At 44.6% G+C, this 20,595-nt stretch overlaps 1 protein-coding gene across 9 annotated transcripts in view; it reads right to left on the bottom strand.

Annotated features, from left to right (window-relative positions):
• The window catches only part of LOC139385512 (A-kinase anchor protein 13-like), a 153,999-nt gene that overhangs the window by 49,287 nt on the left and 84,117 nt on the right, over window positions 1-20,595 (bottom strand). For 8 of the 9 annotated variants that reach the window (XM_071130672.1, XM_071130830.1, XM_071130911.1 and 5 more), the window contains exons 5-8: window positions 17,138-17,324; window positions 14,103-14,298; window positions 11,557-13,711; window positions 9,204-9,283 (exon numbers count right to left, since the gene is read on the bottom strand). In XM_071130672.1, the coding sequence (XP_070986773.1) occupies window positions 9,204-9,283; window positions 11,557-13,711; window positions 14,103-14,298; window positions 17,138-17,324 (2,618 nt within the window). Of the gene's footprint in view, window positions 1-9,203; window positions 9,284-11,556; window positions 13,712-14,102; window positions 14,299-17,137; window positions 17,325-17,470; window positions 17,583-20,595 lie in introns of those variants that run through there. The other variant, XM_071131252.1, reaches the window with a different exon arrangement.

Genomic DNA, 20,595 nt, shown 5'->3' with positions numbered 1-20,595 from the left:
CAGCAGACGCTCTCATCCAGAGCAATTTATAATTAGTGCATTCATCTTAGGATAGCTATGTAAAACAACAGTCACAGTTGTAGTGAGTACATTTTCCCTCAATAAAATAGTTATTAGCAAAGTCAGTGCTAGTAAGAAAAGACACATTTGGGGATTTATTTAAGATACTCTTTTTAGAGGTAGGGTTTCAAACGTTTTTGGAAGATGGGCAGGGACTCCGCTGTCCTAACAGAGTGAAGCTGGTTCAATCATTGCCAGGACAGAGAAGACTGGGCTGAGCGGGAGCTATCCTCCCGTTCGGGTGGGACGGCCAAGAGCAGAGGAGGCAGAACAGAGTGCTCAGGTTGGGTGTATGATTTGAGCATAGCCTGAAGGTGGGGAAGGGCAGTTCCTCTTGCTGTTCTGTAGGAAAGCACCATGGTCTTGTAGTGGATGCAAGCTTCGACTGGAAGCCAGTGGAGTCGGTGGAGGAGCGGGGTGACATGGGAGAACTTGGGAAGGTTGAACACCAGGTGGGCTGTGGCTTTCTGGATAAATTGCCGGGTTTTTTTGGCACAAGAAGGAAGCCCAGCCAACAGAGAGCTGCAGTAGTCCAGACGGGAGATGACAAGTGCCTGGATTAGGACCTGCGCCGCTTCCTGTGTGAGGAAAGGTCGTACTCTACAGATGTTGTAGAGCATGAACCTGCACTGCCTTGATATTTGCAGAGAAAGACAGGGTGTTGTCCATGGTCACGCCAAGGATTTTTGCACTCTGGGAGGGGGACACCATGGAGTTGACAACCGTGATGGAGAGTTCTTAAAGCGGGCAGGCCTTCCTCGAGAGGAAGAGCAACTCCGTCTTGAGGTTGAGGTGGTGGGCCGACATCCAAACCAGGTGTTAAATCTCATCATTGTCCAATGCTAGTCTGGCCTGTTCTGTGACATCCAAAGATGATGGCGAGCAGAGAAGAGAGGTCGCAGGACTCAAGCCCAAAGATAGAGTCTGACGCCTGGCCACAGAGATGCAGCCTGAGCCCTTATCACACACCTAATCCACAGGCCACTCTACTCTGTCCAAGTGCTTGAACAGGCTCTGCTGATTTGGGCTGGCCTCTCTCAGACACAAATAAAGTGCCCTTCCTTACCACTACATATACTGTATATTCACCAGCCCAAAGCCCACAAGACACATTCCACCTCTGTTCCCAGTGCCACCCAGCTACAGTAGGGAGACATGCTTGATGTGATAATGATGTGAGAGATGCTATGAATATCACTCAAATCCTTCATCCTCCACTGAAAAGGTTGCCATACCCTTGAGCAATAATTGTGTTTTACAGAAAACAAATTCAGGTTTGCCTGTTTTATAAGACTGTATCTGTGAACGTCTATGGAAAAACATGATCTAAGCTGTATTATTTTTTAAATAAAATGTTTTATCTGTACAATTAAAAAGGGGACAGGTTTTGACAAGCCTATGAGATATTGTAGGCATAATCTATCCCGACACACACAGACAACTGAATACGCATCACATGCAGAATCCTAGCATTGTATTCAGTGACTCACACTTTGCACACAGACAAAGAGTCAACCAAAATAAACAAGGAGCAAGAGTGATAGAAAGGGAGAGAGAGACAGATCGGGAGAGGAGAGAGAGGAGAGAAGGGAAGAGAAAACAGTGAGAATGAGAGAGAAAGAGAGAAAGACAGAATGAAAGAGAGAAAGAAGGAAAGAGAATGGATATTAATGGGATCTGGCCTGCAGGCCTCCACTCTCCATCCAAAAACAAACTCCGCCCTGAGAGCACACTCCTAGAGGCTGTCAGTGTGCCCATCTACCAACGGCTCACACACACACTCCACACCTCCTGAGCACACACAGAGGAACAGCTAATAATTAGACACAACCGGACAAATACACACTCAGCGACTAAATAATGTTTCTGTGACATTTTTGCGACGTAGATATGAAATCTACTTTGTTACCACACGGATACAGCAGAGAAGAAAAGCTAAAATACAAAACACACATTTATAAAAACTAGTTACAAAATATTTCCATGACCATATCCATAGGAGTAGAGCTCTCTCTCATGTGGCAACTGAAAATATTCTCTGTCCATTCATACCTTTATCAAAACGACATCCACTGTTCTCTCCCCCTTTCCACGCAGACTGTACCTCCGCTTGTGTCGCTCGTACATCTTTCCAGGCAGTGAAAAGGAGTGGTTATTAACAGAAATGCGCTAGATTCCAACATGAAGCCCAGCCTTGTGGAGTCCTTCGTAAAGTTTGGGGAAAATGAGCAACTCTTCCCACATCTGCTCACAGAACCAGCCCCTGGGTCTGACCCTCCCTCCCTCTCTCCCACACACTCCTCCCTCCTCTCAAATTCACTGTTACTCACCGAGCCTCTCCCTCTTTTCCTGGCCTCCCTTTTACTGATACTGTTTTTTTGGCTTTTTTGGCTGTTTTCCTCTATTCATCTATTTCCATTTTTGGTTCATTTCCCGTCCTCTTATCCTCCCTTCTATCTCCATCTATTTCCTCTTCCTGTGTCTCTTTAGTGACGAGTTGAACAGTGTTGTGCTGTGATGCTGAGCGGCAGGGAGAGCGTGTGTGTCTTTGGAAACAGTCTAAGGCAGCCAGCCATGAGAGAAGCCTCTGAGGCCTGCCCTGAATACTGCCATCCTGACCCAGGAGAGGGATGCTCTCCTACAAACGGTGATTCCTCGGCCATAAGGAAGAAAGATAAGTATTTTCCTAAGGGAAAATAAAAGTGTGTTAGTCACATACACAGTTTAGAAAATGTTATAGCGGGTGCAGTGAAATTCTTGCACTAGCTCCTAACAATGCAGTAAAATGTCAAATAACTACACAAATAATCAAACACAAATACTGTTACTTCTCCCATAGGTTTCTATTAAATAACACTACAGTTAGTAATTGTTTTCATTAAAAACATATATTTAAGTAGAAACAGCAAATGCATGGTAAACATCCCAAGCTTATCAGTAAGCTCACAATTCATATCTCAATGTGAGTAAAATGACCTCAACCCCCGGGAACAGAAGAGATGGAGAATGCAGAACTGCCCCCTGTGTGGAAGACTGGGGAAGAAAGCAGGAAAAAACTCCACATCTGCAGACAGATCAATGGAAAGGACAAACAGCTGGAAGCATGGCAACCATTAAAAAACTGTCCACTTGACAAGAGAGAGAGAGAGAGAGAGAGAGAGAGAGAGAGAGAGAGAGAGAGAGAGAGACTTGAGACGGCTGGGGCTCCTTCCTTTCTAACTAACACGTCTGGGCAGCAGAGCAGAACGCAACACAACCCCTGGAACCAAGAGCAAAATGGTCCTAATCCTACTACTCCCCGGGGGCACACTACACATAACATTAGGAGAGGAACAGAAAAGAACAGACCAAAATACATGATGTGCCCATCTTGTTTAGGGTTTTTTTCTAGTCAGGTCATTCTCATTGGTGAAAACCTATCACTATGGAGAAGGGGTAAAACATGTGGTTTAGCTCCTCTTTTTCCTTCCGACTGCGTAACTTGCAAGAAATGTCCAACCAATTCACATTGTTACATCATTATTACAATTGCTAAGATAGTTCAATCAACTGGCAGTCTGGTTTAGCAGCCATTCTGAATAGGAAGTCACACACGAGGGCAAAGACAGGACAAAGCCATGCAAGCTGATAGAAACACACTGTGCACACAGAGTGCATAGCCAGAAAATTAGAAAACAGCACAGAACACTCTCAAGGGCACACACACACACACACACACACACACACACACACACACACAAATCACCCTCATAGCCAAAGCTTCCTGTTTCTATTGAGACTGATCTGCGTGCCCCGCCCCCACCCGACCGTTCTAACAGTAAACACTTCCATATTTCCTCCAGCCTCTCGTGCTGCGCTAACAAACGGCGGCCTTCTATTTGAAGGCAGTCGTTTGCATGCCACAACAAACTCTCAACACATGCCTACCGTAAATAACAGCCCTTTTCAAAACATTTAAGAACGCAGAATTCACTAAATGTCAATAAGCGTATCATTTCCCATGCTGCCTGCTCAGTTAGCATAGTGGTGTGGGTGCAGCTCGTCCCCTGGGAGAAGGATCATTTATCATAAAAGGGTCAGGGTGGGTTGAGAGAGGTGGTAGAGGGGGGGGGGGGGGGGAGCACTGTGAAGGGGCCTTTGTAAAGCCCTGATGCATACAAACATAGAGGGTCTGAGACTGGGTCTCTGCTAAATACATGGCACCTATGGAGCTCTGGGCTTAGGACCTAGGCTAGTTCAGGACCATAACCAAAAAAGACCTAGGCTGTTATAGGACTACCCTATAGGACATACGCTGGTGTAGGACCTCCCTACAGTAGGTGTTAGAGAGAAAGAAAGAAAAACAAACTATGTTTCCTCATAGACTCTTAGGACATTTTTTTAAACTAGGCAAGTCAGTCAAGAACAAATTCTTATTTACAATGACGGCCTACCAAAAGGCTTCCTTCGGGTATGGGGGCTGGGATAATACATAAAAAAAAATATATAGGACAAAACACACGTCATGACAAGAGAGACACCACAACACTACATAAAGAGAGACCTAAGACAACAACATAGCATGGCAGCAACCTAAAAGGGTTATTCGGCTGTCCCCATAAGAGAACCCTTTGAAGAACCCTTTTTGGACCCAAGTAGAAACCTTTTGGGTTCCATGTAAAACCCTTTCCACAGAGGGTTCAACCTGGAACCAAAGAGGGTTCTACCTGGAACCAAAAAGGGTTCTACCTGGAACCAAAAAGGGTTCTCCTATGGGGACAGCGAAAGAACCCTTTTGGAACCTTTTTTTCTAAGCGTGTATCCTGCTGTACAACTACAGAGGACCTACGGAGGAAGAGGAAGAGAAACCAGAGGGAGGGAGAAGAAGAGGGACATATGTAAAGACTTAGTGAAACGACTGATATTCCCCTTTTCACACACACTCACGACAGCTAGACTCACCATGGTCAGACTCAGTGAGCCATGAACAGGCTCAGTGTGTTTGTCTAGCTCCACTGATCAATCTCACTGAAGACTTCACAAGCTACCCCTTCCTCCCATCCCAATCGTCCCCAAAATCAAACAATATGGTGGAAAACCTCCTTCCTGTTATGAATGGAGCACTGAGCAGCCTCAGGATCTACTAAGTTGTACAGTGCCCAGACAGCCCATTTCACTGCAGTAAGGACGAGTGCCAGATTTATAACAGCCTTAATACCATGCTCGCTTTGGTAACCTGTGAAAACTCTCAAAATCATTACCCTTCCTAATCACAATTCCTGACTAAACTGCAGGCTCTCAAGAATTCCTCTAAAATATTACTGAACCAAGGCTTCTGGAGAAGAATAAAAACAACTTTTAATAATCTGTGTTGTCTTTTTCTTGTTAAACCATATGCATTGCAGTGAAGAGCAGCCCAAGCACACATCTGGAGGTAGTTATACTAGAACACAACACAAGGGGGTGCCTGAGGACACACAGCCATGGCTGGCAGGAACAGAAGCTCCATCTGCTCTGTCTTTGAGGACCTACTTCTCTCCAGGCTGCTCTCTGCAACTCTTCCCCCACAGTACTCAAGAGTTCTGTTTTTCGAAGATTACTCAACTGTACCTCGCGTTAACTCCTTCACACTAAAATCTGTGATGCATGTCAAAACAAAGCATTCCACAAACGTAACATCTTACTTTATATCATCAATGTAACATCAATAGTGAATCTGTAAGTGCTCTATATTCTCCTTTGTATGATCCATGTATTGTTGAAAACTTTGGTCATGAACATTTTCAAACAAATGTAGATCTCTGGTGCAGTCTGTTGACTAACATGCAGCTCCAGTTGATGTAAAACATCTCTCTGTTGGTGACAAGCACCAAATTATTATTCCAGGCATCTCCTCCAATCTGTCCCTCTTGACATGTTGTCATAATCAATGAGGCAGAAACCAAAGATTGTGAATAAATAAGATAGTTTACTCAGGCCATTTACCATTGAAAAATGTTTGTCAAGGTTCCTGTTCCTGTTAAACTCAACTTCATGATTTACGATGGTGTTTCGAGCTCCGACGTCACATAAAATGACATTTTTATCCAAAACGACTGATTTCAGCAACTAAAACAATAGTCCGCAATTACACACAACATTGTGTGAGTTTCTTAAAAGAGAGAGTGCTCCAGAGTTAGTGTAATTCCTTTCAAATGCTAACAATGTAGGGAGGTGGGAGTCTGGCCAAGAGAGAGCTGCGATAGTGGCCCTGTCTACAGTGCCTTCAGAAAGTATTCACACCTCTTTACCTCCTCCAGATGATGTTGTGTTACAGCCTGAATTAAACATTTATTACATTGATATTTCTTGTCACTGGCCTACATACAATACCGCATAATGTCAAAGTGGAATCATGTTTTTTGAAATGTTTCCATTTTAAAAAATGAAAAGCTGAAATGTCTTCAATATGTATTCAACCCCTTTGTTATGGCAATCCTAAATAAATTCAGGAGATTATCTCGTCTCTGTACCCCACACAAACAATTTTCTGTAGGGTCCCTCAGTCGAGCAGTGAATTTCAAACACAGATACAACCACAAAGACCAGTTAGGTTTTCCAATGCCTCGCAAAGGAGGGCACCTACTGGTAGATGGTTAAAAAAAATATGGACATTGAATATCCCTTTGAGCATGGAAAGTGTATTATTACACCCAGTCACTACACAGATACAGGCATCCTTCCTAACTCAGTTGCCGGAGATGGATACGGTGGATTTCATCATGAGGCCAATTGTGACTTTAAAACATCTAGTGGACCAGTATCCCTGTGGAACACTTGACACCTTGTGTCCATGCCCTAATGAATTAAGGCTGTTCTGAGGGCAAAAGGCTGGGAGGGAGCAACTCAATATTAGGAAGATGCTCTTAATGTTTTGAACACTCAGTGTATACTTCCATCAGTTTTTCAAACTGGTACTGGGCTATTTTCAGACAGGTATTTTGAGGCTTGTAGGCATCCTATAGCAAAACAACTGACATGTTGGGGTCATAATAGAGGGGTCATAATAGCCTGAGAAGAACAATTTTCGGGATTAAAAAATAATAATATGCTAATTAGATTCCTGCAGGGGCGCGGAAATTGACTTGAGGGTTTTAAAACAGTTACAGTGTATAATGGCAGTGATAGGGGAGAACTGAGGACGGATCAACAACATTATAAGCTAACATTACCAACCTAATTGATAGAGTGAAAAGGAGGAAGCCTGTACAGAAAACACCTATTCCAAATGCATCCAAGTCACTAAAGTAACACTGCAAATAATGTGGCAAAGCAATTAACTTTTTTCCTCAATACAAAACTGGTTGAGAGAATGCCAAGAGTGTGCAAAGCTTTCATCAAGGCGAAGGGTGGCTACTTTGAAGAATCTAAAATATATTTTGATTTGTTTAACACTTTTTTGGTTACTACATGATTCCATGTGTTATTTCATAGTTTCAATGTCTTCACTATTATTCTACAATGTAGAAATCTGTTTGAAAATCTATAGTAAGACTTGAAAATGGTTGTCTACCAATGATCAACAACCAAATCAACAGAGCTTGAAGAATTTTTAAAATAATAAATGGGCAAATGTTGCAGAATCCAGGTGTGGAAAGCACTTAGAGACTTACCCAGAAAGACTCACAGCTGTAATCGCTGCCAAATGTATATTTCTGTATTTAATTTTCAATACATTTGCAAAAAATGGGCTATTATGGGCTATTGTGTGTATTGTAGATGGGTGATACATGTTTAATTGAGGCTGTAACACAACACAATGTGGAATAACTACTTTCTGAAGGCTCTGTGTACGTATACATGCCACTCCCCAGATTAGCATGAGAGCAGCACAGCTCCGCCACATTCAGAGTGGTGGGGGGAACAGAAGTACAGAACAAATTACAACTTAACAATACTAAAATACCTCATGAGGAAATACAAGTATCATAGTTGCAGACAGAGTTTAAGCTAAACAACGTCGATGACGAGCACACTGTGAGATTGTGGTGTGATTGTTTGTGTGATTGCAACAGTGGTGCCACACACCATGTGTTTGTGGCTGAAGCATATGACATGAATGAAGTATACAGTATGAGATCATCCCAGTCACATAGGCTCTGTGGCCTATGCTGACACAAAATACCACAAGACAATCACAAAGGAAGGCTGCCTACATCTGCAAGGTCAGTCCCTCACCATAACATCATTAAGCAATAAGGCCCGAGGGGTCGTGGTATACGGCCAATATACCACGGCTAAGGGCTGTTCTTAAGCACGACGCAATGCAGAGTGCCTGGATACTGGCCCTTGGCCGTGGTACAGTATATTGGCCATATACCACAACCCCAGAGGTTTTATATTGCTATTATAAACCAACGTAATTAGAACAGTAAAAATAAATGGTCTGATATACCATGGCTGTCAATCAATCAGCATTCAGGGCTCGAACCACCAAGTTTCTAATACCTACTATACAACAGAAGGACACCTTTTAGAACCAGGTGGTCAAAAACCAATAACGACAATGGTATGAAACAATATGGCTTCCCATAGGAAGAGATATGTTTCTAGAGCTGTGATGGAGGGCAGTGCCCTGGCCCTGCTGGTGTGGATGTATCATGCTGGTAATAAGACACTTCCTCTCCCTCCCTTCCTTCACACTTCTTGCTGCTGCTGTCAGACTGTTATTTCTGCCTCCCTCTCTACGGCTTGTTTCTTACCCCTCATATCACTCCTCTCAGGGGAGAGAAGATACAGTGAGGTCATCTTTCTTTTCTCCTGGTTAAACAGGGCAGGGCAGGGCGCACACACACAGTGAACCGCATGGCCACAGCTTTCCCAAATCTTCCCACTCGACTTTTAGAAGACAGAGTTCAACTTATCAGGTCGAAAAGTGCGTCATGTTTGTACGGACATCCCCAAAAGTGAAGGCAAACATGAAAAGGGTTTATTTAGTGAGGTCAGGTGAGACTGCTTCCCAGTAACAAATAGTCTCCCAGTCATGAAAAATGTTACATTAATCAAACTACATGTGACTTCCCCCTGATTTGTGGGAACTGGAGTCACAGTACGTTTTTACTTATGTTCCAAGTTCTTAAACAACCTGAGACTGTACATTCAGAAACACATGAACACAAACTCACCAGTGTAGAGTCTGCCGTGTCTGAGAGGGATTCCTTCTTCTCCTTCTCTTCTCCCTGGGATGGACAGACGATGTCTTTGTCTGGGGAGAGATACAGTAAGAGACATAGGTATGACACAGGAAGAGGAATATGAAGCCATGACCTTATGGAAAAACTAACACAGAATCCGCTCAGTAAATTAAACTTCATTTGAACTCAAAACACAAACTCATAATAACGAATCATACCAGTAGTGTCTAATGTATAAAATGGTCTATGCCTTGACAACCATTTGGATAGCAACAACAAACCAGCTGTCATGCAGGAAGAGAGGAGGTAGGTTGGGGGAAACATAGTCATTTCTATTAGGGAACAATGATGTTGCTCAGCATCAGTCAACACTGCCCTGCTATTTATACCACATCAGTGTAGATGTAGAGGATCTATTCTGCCTCATATTCCCATCCAGACGGGAAAGGGCCAGGGCGTAGCCATGTGCTTACAGACTGCCAAGATTTGGCCCGGGGCTCCGAGTGGAAGACCACCGTTCAGGCTACCTCTATTTTCAGAACCTACTGTAAGGTCTGGTGAGATCATTGTATTGTTGCTTGGATACACAGACTGACATACATAAATACACAGCCAGCTCCATTCACATAGCGCTCTAGATGACTGATATGAAGCCTTTGACCTCTTCAGACTGACTAAAGGACCAGAGGCCAGAGGCTCATGTTATGTTTCTCCTGAAAATTAAGCTTCTCTAATTCACATACTGAAGCTGACAATATTATGGACTTAAGTTACATTTTGTTCTAGTTTCTGTTTGGGGACTTGTTTGACGTAAATATTCCGTAGTTCAACATCGCCAGAATGTCATGACAAATGACAGCCTCTCTTTAGCAGCAGTTGACACATAGCTGAACTAATGGTCACATGCTCAGAGTCATACGACAGTGTGCCATGCCTCAGAGCAGGCGGTGCACTTCAACAGCATTTGAGGGATGCACACTGGGCCTGAACTTAGCAGCTGGGCCAGGCTCAGATACTGTATACAGTAGAGCAGGGGTCTCCAACAGTTAGTTCACCAGCTAACAGCAGCTCGCAGCCATCCTCAAGTTTCAAGTTTTTAATTAGTTGTATGTATGGGATACGCATGGTATACATCGTCCAATGAAATGCTTACTTGCAGGTTCATTCTCCACAATGCAACAACAACAAGAAATAATACAAGATAAGAACACACACTATGAGTAGCTTGCCAAGCAATTCGGAAAGTACATGCGTTTTTTTCATGCGTTCCATCGCAAACTGTCAAAAACATAAAGCTCCCGGTTACTTTCCAGTCGAAGCCACATTGACATTATCCCACTCCTATTGGCTTAAAAAGCCAAACGTAAAACACATTATCTGCCAATTCATTGCCAGCAATATTGCTTGTCTGTCTGTTTGGTGTGCACATTTGTCTATCACCCTGTGCGTAGCCAGTTAATGATGCTAATGATAACCGTCTTGAGGGTAGACAGAAAAACTTTCCCCAAAAACCTTCTCAAGTAAATGGTAATTGCTAAGCAGGCTTACCTGACAGAATATGATTATTTGTATCAATTGGTTGGCCATTGTTTTGCAAAGTGCTGTATCAGTAGTCCTAACAGCAGAAACATTCCTAGACAGACACATTCCTCTCTTATTTAATATACAATTAAATGTGTATTACATAACAACAACAAAATAATCACCTCAAAATTGGTCTTCTGATGCATTGACATTGACTCAGAACATACATTTTCATGAATTCTCTATGAATATGTGTATTATTGAGAGTAAAAAAATATAAAACCAGGAAAACGTCCTGAGTCAATGTCAATGCATCAGAAGACCAATTTTGAGGTCTTGGAAAATAACTAAAAAAAAATGTTTTTTTTGTGTAACCTTAAATTGTGCAAGAGAGGAATGTGTCGGTCTAGGAATGTTTCTGCTGTTAGGCCTACTGAAAAAAATTGGGGGCCCTTATAGTTGCTTATTAACCATTATTTTACCAGTTATATTGACAGAAAACACATCTCTTCTACACCAAGGACCAGGGGGAGAATAGAAGAATGTGCCTATTTGAAAGCTATAAAATGATGATGCTAGAAAAGGTTGGAGACCCCTGCAGTAGAGGGTGCATGTAAATGAAATATGAGCTTCAGGTTAGCCTCATGACCCAAATCTCTTTGAATTTCAGCTAGTGCCGACTGTATACTAAAAGCATTCTTCTTGAGCAATAAATTAATATCTATGCAAGCAAAACAAAGACAAAAACGGCATAATCAGGATATAAAAGGGCCATAATTAGCTACAAACTAGCTATATGTGTATTATTATGTGGCCTTACCTTTCACTGGCTTGTCAAGCTGTCTTAAATCTTCAGAATGCTCTTCTTTAGTATCCAGTGTTCTCACACACACACCATCCAGGCTTTCCAGTGTGTCTGAAGACTGAAGGCCCAAGGACATGCCAATGACTACTTCCACAGAGGAGCTGTTCTGCTCGTCATCCAGGCCTGTTCCATTGTCTAGCTCCAAGGGGGAAGTCAGCTCTGGATTCAGGGATGTACCACTGTCTGGGTGTGTAAGGGTGGTCAGGGTCAAGTCACTGGGTGTATGTGTATGTTCAGGTGGGGCTGGTGGGGCCAGGCTCTCTGGGATGGCCTCCTGATGTGTCAGCTCTGAGGATCTCTCTGGGGAGATAGAGGAGGAGGAGGATATGACCTCAGCACTCTGTCTGTCCACAGCCCTTTCATCATGTAATAACGTGTGCGAGTGGGAGTCTGCACACTCTCTGCTGGCTTCTACACTTTCTTCCTGTGTCAGACTCAGGCCTGGTAGTTGGGCCTCCACTCCATTCTCACTTCCATGTGTGGTATTGGACAGATCACTGTTCTCCTCTACCTGTCTGACATGAGGCTCATCCGCTCCCTTTGAGGGGTTCTTGACCATCACATCCTCCTCTAATGGACTTGCTGAGACAGTCGGACCCCTGTCTGAGGTGCTAAGGTTCTCAGTGGCCTCAGACACCGTGACCCCTGACCTTCGTGCAGTGTCTTTGGGTCCAGTCTGATGCTTACTCTGGCTCTCTGCGGCAGCTTCCTGTACCTGGCCTCCCTCCAGCATGGAGTTGGAGTTGCATTGTTCTAGGCTTGCTACAGCAGCTGCTACTGCTACAGCCACCACTGCTACTGCTGTTGCTGCTATTTCCTCTCTACATGCCAGAGAGTCTGCCTCTTCTAACGATGCCCACTGTACAGACACCTTCTTCCCAGGGGCCTCCTGTCCTGTGACTGTCCCCTCCTTAGACAGTTTGTCTGTGGAGCAGCCGACAGACTGGACGAGTTCCCCATCCTCACAAGAGGATGTGTGGACCGTGACATCACAGTGTTGTCCTCCCATGGTCTCTCCACTCTCTCTGTCCTCAGCTGTTCTGCTGGCTAAGTCAGTGGACGGCTGTTCCTCACATTCCTGCCCAGTCTCGTGGCCCTGGCTGTGGGTGCCGTCCTGGTCCTGCCTTGGCTGTGGTGGGGTTGCCACTACCTCCACTGTATCCTCAACTTGTTGATCCAGGACCTGCTGCTCACTGGGTTCTTTTGCTGTAACGTAACCTGGTCCGTGTGAATGGCTGCTCTTGATTTCTCCCTCCACCATAATGGGGCTCTGCTTCATGCTGTTTGTGTCAGTCTCTCCACTTCTGCTGCTGGTTGTCTCAGTGCTACCGTTGGTCTGTTGGCTGGGGTTTCCTGCCTCTGTCTTTCTCTCGTCTGTACCGCCCCTCTCAGACTCCCAGGTCTGTTTGCTGTTATCGGCCCACTCGGGCTCCACAGAATAACTTGTCACTGCTGTAGTGGTTTCCTGTCTTTGTTCGGAGTCCTGTGCCTCTACAGCTTGTGCCTCATGGCGGCTCACAGCTCCCGTCAAAGTCTGAAGAGTACATTCAGAAGTGGCCTCAGCATACTCCACCTCAACCTCACCGCTATGTTTGTCGTGCTGTCCATTCTCCACAGGAGCCCCAGACTCCATCTCCTGGATGTTCTCAGGCTCGCCCTGCCTTTCCATAGTCCTCTGAACACTTGTGTCCCCACAGCCACTACTTCTGCTGCCTGTAGTCCTCAGGGACTGATGCTTAGCTTCCGTGTGTTCCTGAGACTGCGCGTGGCCCATGGCTCGTGAAGCCTTTGTCGGAGCAGCAACAGCCTTATCGCCCGTCTCAGTCTCTGCTCTCCACTTCTCGTTCTCTTCCTGGTTCCTTTTACAGCGCCCTGCCTTGCTGCCCTGCGTGGCAGTGATTACGCCTGTCCTCTCTCTATCAGCTTCCTCCTGCTGGTCTCCACAGGATGGTGCGCTGAAAGCTGGAGTCTCGCCCTCTCTTCGCTGCTGGGCATGGCTGTGGGGGGGCTGGGACTCTGTGGCTGAGTGTGCTGATGTGTTGCTGATGCCACTGGATCCTGCTGTAGTGTTCAGCTCATCTGGTGACTGCTGCTGGAGCACATGATCTTCCTACAGCACAAACAGAAACACAGTGTGAATAACAAATGACACAAATAATAAATCACACACTATTTATTATACACACACACACACACACATATTAACTTCCTGTAAAGATAAGATGTACAAAAAACTTTCAGAGCAAGCAAACGGAGAGCATGCAGGTAACTCACAATAGGCCATGTTTTCTCTTTTGGCAGATATGAATTAGCTAGCTAGTGCACACAAGATTTGGTTGTAGGATCTGAGAGTACATACTGTACTGTATGAGCCCTTAGTTCTATTAGGAGCTGTAAGGAATACCTCAAGTCATGATTTAAAACAACAACATGTGAGAGTTAAAATCAGAAAGAGATGAAAGCAGACATGGTTTAAAAACAGATAGAGTTATATATCTCACCTTGTCGTCTCTGTGGCGCTGTATGAGTTTCTGTAGCTCCTCCACCTCTCCCTTTAGGCTGGGCAGAGGTTTCCCTAGCAACGTGTCCACCGTCAGGGTGTATGTGTTCAGTTTAGGGTGGTGCTGCAGCACTCGGCCTCCTGGGTAACACTGTCTCTCCTCCGTCTTTATCCGGGTCTCTGACAAGGTCTCAACCCTGCCCAACACAAACAGAGCACACCGTGTCAGAACGGAGGTAGCCAAATCACATAGCACTGATTCAGCATTCAGCACCACTACCTACGCCCATAATATATCACCTAGTGTGAATGACAGGTTCATTCTGGGGGTAGGAAGGCACTGGAGACATGGTGTACTACCAAACCTTTCAACAATCAACCGCCAACATCCAAACTGGTTCAGCTTCATTGTATTGCTACTTCTACTCGGTCAGCTTTCTGGTATTTAATTCATTGTTCTACGGTATCAGTGGAATTGAAAATGAAAACACTACCTCTCCCTTTCTAATCTACTTCACGTGAAAACACTTCTACCGAGTAACAAAAATGAAGAAAAGAGACCAAACATGGCTGAGCTAAAATTAAGTTTCCTTCATGGTTCTAGACTAAATGTGTCTTGTAATGGGTAAACCCAGGTAGGGTCGAAATGTCTATAGCAGTGTATTGTCCTGTTGAGCTGGCTCTGGGTCTGTCTCTGCCTGGGTAGAGTCACATTTTCTACTCTCTTACAATGCGTGTAACTGACCCCAACTGACTCAGGGGTGATGATGTCACTGCTGGTACACTCCGGTGAGAGACACAACAAAACAATCTGATGGAAATAGGGCTTTAGAAACAAAAGGAATGAGGGAGTATGTAAGTCCCCCTCTAGCCCCAGCCCCATGAAGCCCCTGGGACAGGAGTGCAGACCTGGGTTCAAATAGTATTTGAAATCATTTAAAATACTTAATCTGTGCTTGATTGAGCTTGCCTGGCATGTTGGACAAATGGAACAGTCCCAAAAACGTCATATCCCCGCCATATGGTACTCCAGGCAGGTTAGAGCAAACACTAAAAGATTTCAAATAGTATTTGAAGCCAGGTCTGCAGTAGTGATGCGATCTGGGGCTGTTCTCACCTGCCTCATGGCACTCAGTGCCAATGCAGGGCAATAAAGGGCTGAATGGGTGTCCATGGCAACCCCCTGACATCACTCAGTGGGGACTGAAAGGCAAGACGCAGGGCGGGGGAAGAACAGAGGCACTTTGTGGGGCCTGAGGCAGCCTCAACTCTCTGCACATCCAGGGGAGATATCTTAACAACACACAGAACTGCACTATACATGTTAGAGCTGTTACTACTTCATTACTAGATTACTAGTATACAACTTAACCAACTTCTTCCCACAGTCAGCAGGTGGAATTAACACATGTATGCTGTCTTCAGAGTTGGAATTCAGTCATGACACCTAACTGTTGTCTTGTGCCAAATAACAGCAGGCCCTCTGCTTCTCCCTGACCTGAACTAATCCTGTCTCAGAGCATTTAACACCAGCAGCCAGGTGACTCAATCTCTCTACTCCCAGCTTAACTCAGGACTACTTCAAAAACATAACAGCTTCCCCTAACAATATCAGACAGATAGGCTTGGTGTCCAGGTGAAGGAGTACAGGTAGTGTAGGTAAGAAGAAAATGCTGGTCTGGTATGGAGAAAAGCTACAGCTTGGTTCTCTTCTGTAACACACACACACACTAACTCTCCGAGGAGCTCCCACCAGGCCCTTTTCTTTCCTATGGTTATAAGGTTTCACCGCCTCCACCAAACCAGGGCACGGCCGACAGACACCCAGGATCCGGTGACCTAGGGGACAGCCTGTGTGACGCAGACCGACCGAGAGACACCGTTGATGTGGCCTGAGAGTGTCCCTGGGCCAACTCTTTACTGTTCCTGGTCAGCACAGGATAGCATATCTCTGTCAAGGACTGGGCGACACCTCAATCTCCATGTTATAGAAAAAGCTGATGATCTCAGGTGATCTCTGTAATGAGGTTGCTCATATGTGCTCAGCTGGAGAACAGATCACCACCTTGTCACGGACACTGATGGAACAGGTAAACAAACTGGTTTGGTGAGGTGCCAGTGGAGGTTGTGTTCATCGTCTACCAATAGGATAGAACTACCCCTGCTAGATCAAATCTGATAAAGCTCTGACAGTTTGTATACAAGGACCCTAGAACATCTATTTCCCGCCACTTGTACATGTGGTGCCTGGTGTTTTTATACAGCTCAGATGTGTCACAGAGCACATGAAAACAGTCCCATACAGCTATCACAGCCGGTGAGAACGCTGTGCAGTCTACGAGCTGTCATCTAGCACGTACACTTTTCCTCCTAATTCTAGGTACATTTTGTGATTTTATCCCACGACAAAAGACCCATACTAGTCTGATTTTATGTACTTTAACAAAGTGCATATAAATAAAGTTGGATTCTGTGGTGATTTCTGTGCTGACTTCAGCTGTTTACAGCAGCAGTCCGGAGTTTGTCCTTGGTCGGTCTGCTTATCTGTGTGTACCGCCAACACTCCAAACACATTTCAACATCCACAACAAGTCCCTCCTAACCATAGAGCTGCTCCCATTCCCATGGTTACATAAAGACCTCTCGTTGATTTGGATTCCAAATCCTAGTTTGCTAGCTAATGTCTTGAAGAATATAGGAGTGCAAGAGTATGTGTTCAAAAAAGAGGAAGAGGTGCTAGGTAAAGATGTGACGATGTTGAGAGCCAATAAATACTGTGGAGAGGGCTGTGCCTTTCATTCACAGATAAAACAGCAGAATATATTATGATGACACTGTTAGTTCAGCAAGTTCTGATGTTCAGCATACAGTCCGTCCCAGGGCTAGTAGAAACGATTGGCTAGCCAGCCTACTCCCATAGAAACATAATAATAATGTATCTGAAGGTTATTACTAGTGTAATAAAGGCTATTAAAAGGTTATTCATGTTTAGAGCCTGTGTGTAATATACAGTATGTGATCCAGTTAAGTACTTACTCAGTGAAGAGCTGCTGTAGCTGGTCGTGGCCCCTCTTCTCTGCCACGCTGACTGGTGTAGAGCCTTGCTTGTTGGGCAGTCTGAGAGACTCTCTGCCTCCTGGCTGATGGAGCAGAAACAAGGCTACCCTCCGCAGACCGCGCCGAGCCGCAAAGTGCAAGAGGGTCTCGTGTGGACCGGGCTCAGCTGAACGGGACACACAGGGAGGGAGAGTTACACTGGGCTCAGAGACGGTCAACAGTTACAGCCTTCTAACTAGAACACAACACACATTCAACGATGTCCTGCCAGTGAGCATCCAACAACACTCCAGCTTCTGCTTAATATCCAACCTGTTTTCTCTACTACCGTGTGACCAATAATCTGTTTTGCAGTACAGTATGTTCATATGTAAATCCCTCAGTGCGTCTGCAGGCGGACACGGTCGTCCCTCTCTCCACTCTCCCTAACCCCTCCCACCTTTGCTATCAGCCTTAACTGATAACCCTGTCAGAGTCCCGCCCCCTAACCTGTGTGACACACTGTCCTTCCTGAGTCATATGTCTATTAACCCCACCCCCTCCTACCCTTTCACTCCTACTGGTCAGACTGCTGATTCTCTGCTTCAATGCACACTGAGTCACCAGGAAGGCCTGACTAACTGTGTGTCTAACTAAAAAAACACACAGCTATAGTCCAATTCGGTGTGAGTAAGTGATTAAGTCTTATGGAGACCTTCTCCCTACCGATCACAATGATGTAGTAGGAGATACAGTGGGGCAAAAAATTATTTAGTCAGCCACCAATTGTGCAAGTTCTCCCACTTAAAAAGATGAGAGAGGCCTGTAATTTTCATCATAGGTACACTTCAACTATGACAGACAAAATTAGAAGAAAAAAAATCCAGAAAATCACATTGTAGGATCTTTAATGAATTTATTTGCAAATTATGGTGGAAAATAAAATAAACTTTTGTTATTGACCAAATATATTTTATTTTATTTTCCACCATAATTTGCAAATAAATTCATTAAAAATCCTACAATGTGATTTTCTGGATTTTTTTTCTCTTATTTTGTCTGTCATAGTTGAAGTGTACCTATGATGAAAATTACAGGCCTCCCTCATCTTTTTAAGTGGGAGAACTTGCACAATTGGTGGCTGACTAAATACTTTTGTGCCCCACTGTAATCTGGCCTTGTCGATGGGGCCTGGCAATCGCCATTACCATCCCAACAGTATGAGGACACACAGGGGGAGGATTCAGAGGCTGGGAAAGAGACTGCCACAAAACGGAGTCCTACTAGAACCGTAACCTGGTATTGAGGAGATAAGGATTAGGTCCTAGCAGGGGTGAGGATTTAACACAGTTACACCAGGTCTAACAACAGGGGTCTCATTTATCAATCATATGAAGGCAGAAATCTGCGCGTAATCCATGCGTAAGATCATGTACACGCAAAGTGTGAGATTTATCAGTATAAACATTTGGTTGGGTGTGTGTGAATTTACACACAACCATGACCATGCGTACACACACGTGCCAAGTGCTGGAATGAGGGAGCTGCTTGTCAAGCACAGAATGAGGAAAAAATATATGTTGACCTTTTTTTAAATTATGATAGTGGGCCTAATAATGATGATAGTGGGCCTAATTAATTGTATTTCCATTGTGAATTCATGCAACATATCTTGACAGGCTATATATAATTTGACCATATCAGTGCCTTTGTTACAATATTAATCAATATAAAGTACAGTCATTTTGCTAAATTAGAGGCACGTGTGAAATTGAGACCTCTGTTGAAATACTATAAACTATAAACTGTTGGTAGATTTGGCACACGCTGCATTTCGCAGAGAGTGCGTTTTTAGAGACAGGTGGGACTTTTTTGCAGAAAGTACAGATCGGTTCATCAGATATCGTTTCCCAAAACCAATCTCATAGGATCTTTGTGAGGATGTGAGACCTACTTTAGAAAGGCAAACGTTCCATTCCGGTGCACATCAAAGTGCTATCTACCCTCTGGATTTTGGCAACAGACACGTTTCTGCGGGAGATTGCAGATCGGCATCTCACATCCCTCTATGAGCCAATGTTTTGGATGCAATCATCACCAAAACACCATCGCACAACAGGTTGAAGTCAAGAGGGGTTTCTTTGCCATCAATGGGTTCGCAAATATGAACTGAGCAATAGACAGCACCCACATCACCATAAAAGCACCATCCCATAATGAGTTCAACTATGTGAACAGAAAAGGTTTCCACTCTTAATGTACAGGTGATAGGTTATGTGATGCGCAAAAAACACTGCTAAATGTGGAGGCCTACAGGAGGGAGCTGTTGAGGATGGATGGCTTATTAGTGAGTTTTGCCTACTCATTTGAACTCTATTTTCCATTGTTAAGGCAACTTGAAATTGCCCAATTGGTCCTCGCTTTATACTTACGTTTGCATTTTTAATGATCAAAATATAACCGAGGCAGCCAAATTAAACCTTTTGGCTGTACTCAGTGTTTTGTTTTAAGCTTTTTTTGGTTGCGCCATTGTAGGCTATTTCATGGTACGGAGTTGTATATTCCCCATTGGCTTTAAAGGGATGATTTTTACCATAGATGGTGGTCACTGTTTACCCACGACTGCGTGGCCAAACAAGACTCCAAAACTATCATTACGTTTGCTGACGACACAACAGTGGTAGGCCTGATTACCGACAACGATGAGACAGACTATAGTGAGGAGGTCAGAGACCTGGCAGTGTGGTGCCAGGACAACAACCTCTCCCTCAATGTGAGCAAGACAAAGGAGCTGATCGTGGACTACAGGAAAAGGCGGGCCGAACAGGCCCCCATTAAAGGGGCTGTAGTGGAGCATGTCGAGAGTTTCAAGGTCCTTGGTATCCACATCACCAACAACCTATCATGGTCCAAACACACCAAGACAGTTGTGAAGCGGGCACGATGACACCTTTTCCCCCTCAGGAGACTAAAAAGATTTGGCATGGGTCCCCAGCTGCTCAAGAAGTTCTACAGCTGCACCATCGAGAGCATCCTGGCGGGTTGCATCACTGCCTGGTATGACAACTGCTCGGCATCTGACCGTAAGGCACTACAGAGGATCATGCGTACGGCCCAGTACATCACTGGGTCAAAGCTCTACACCCAAGCCATAAGACTGCTTAACAATTAATCAAATGGCCACCCGGACTATTTACATTCATACCCCCCATTTGTTTTTACACTGCTGCTACTCGCTGTTTATTATCTATGCATAGTCACTTCACCCCACCTACATGTACAAATGACCTCAACCAACCTGTACCCCTGCACACTGACTCGGTACCGGTACCCCCTGTACACAGCCTCGTTATTGTTATTTTATTGTGTTAATTTTTTATTTATTTTTGGTAAATCTTGTCTTAACTCTTTCTTGAACTGCACTGGTGGTTACGGGCTTGTAAGTAAGCATTTCACGG

The sequence above is a fragment of the Oncorhynchus clarkii genome, chromosome 1 (assembly GCF_045791955.1).
Source record: "Oncorhynchus clarkii lewisi isolate Uvic-CL-2024 chromosome 1, UVic_Ocla_1.0, whole genome shotgun sequence".
In the NCBI taxonomy this organism is placed as follows: Eukaryota; Metazoa; Chordata; class Actinopteri; order Salmoniformes; family Salmonidae; genus Oncorhynchus; species Oncorhynchus clarkii.
This window is presented reverse-complemented; position numbering and strand designations above follow the sequence as displayed.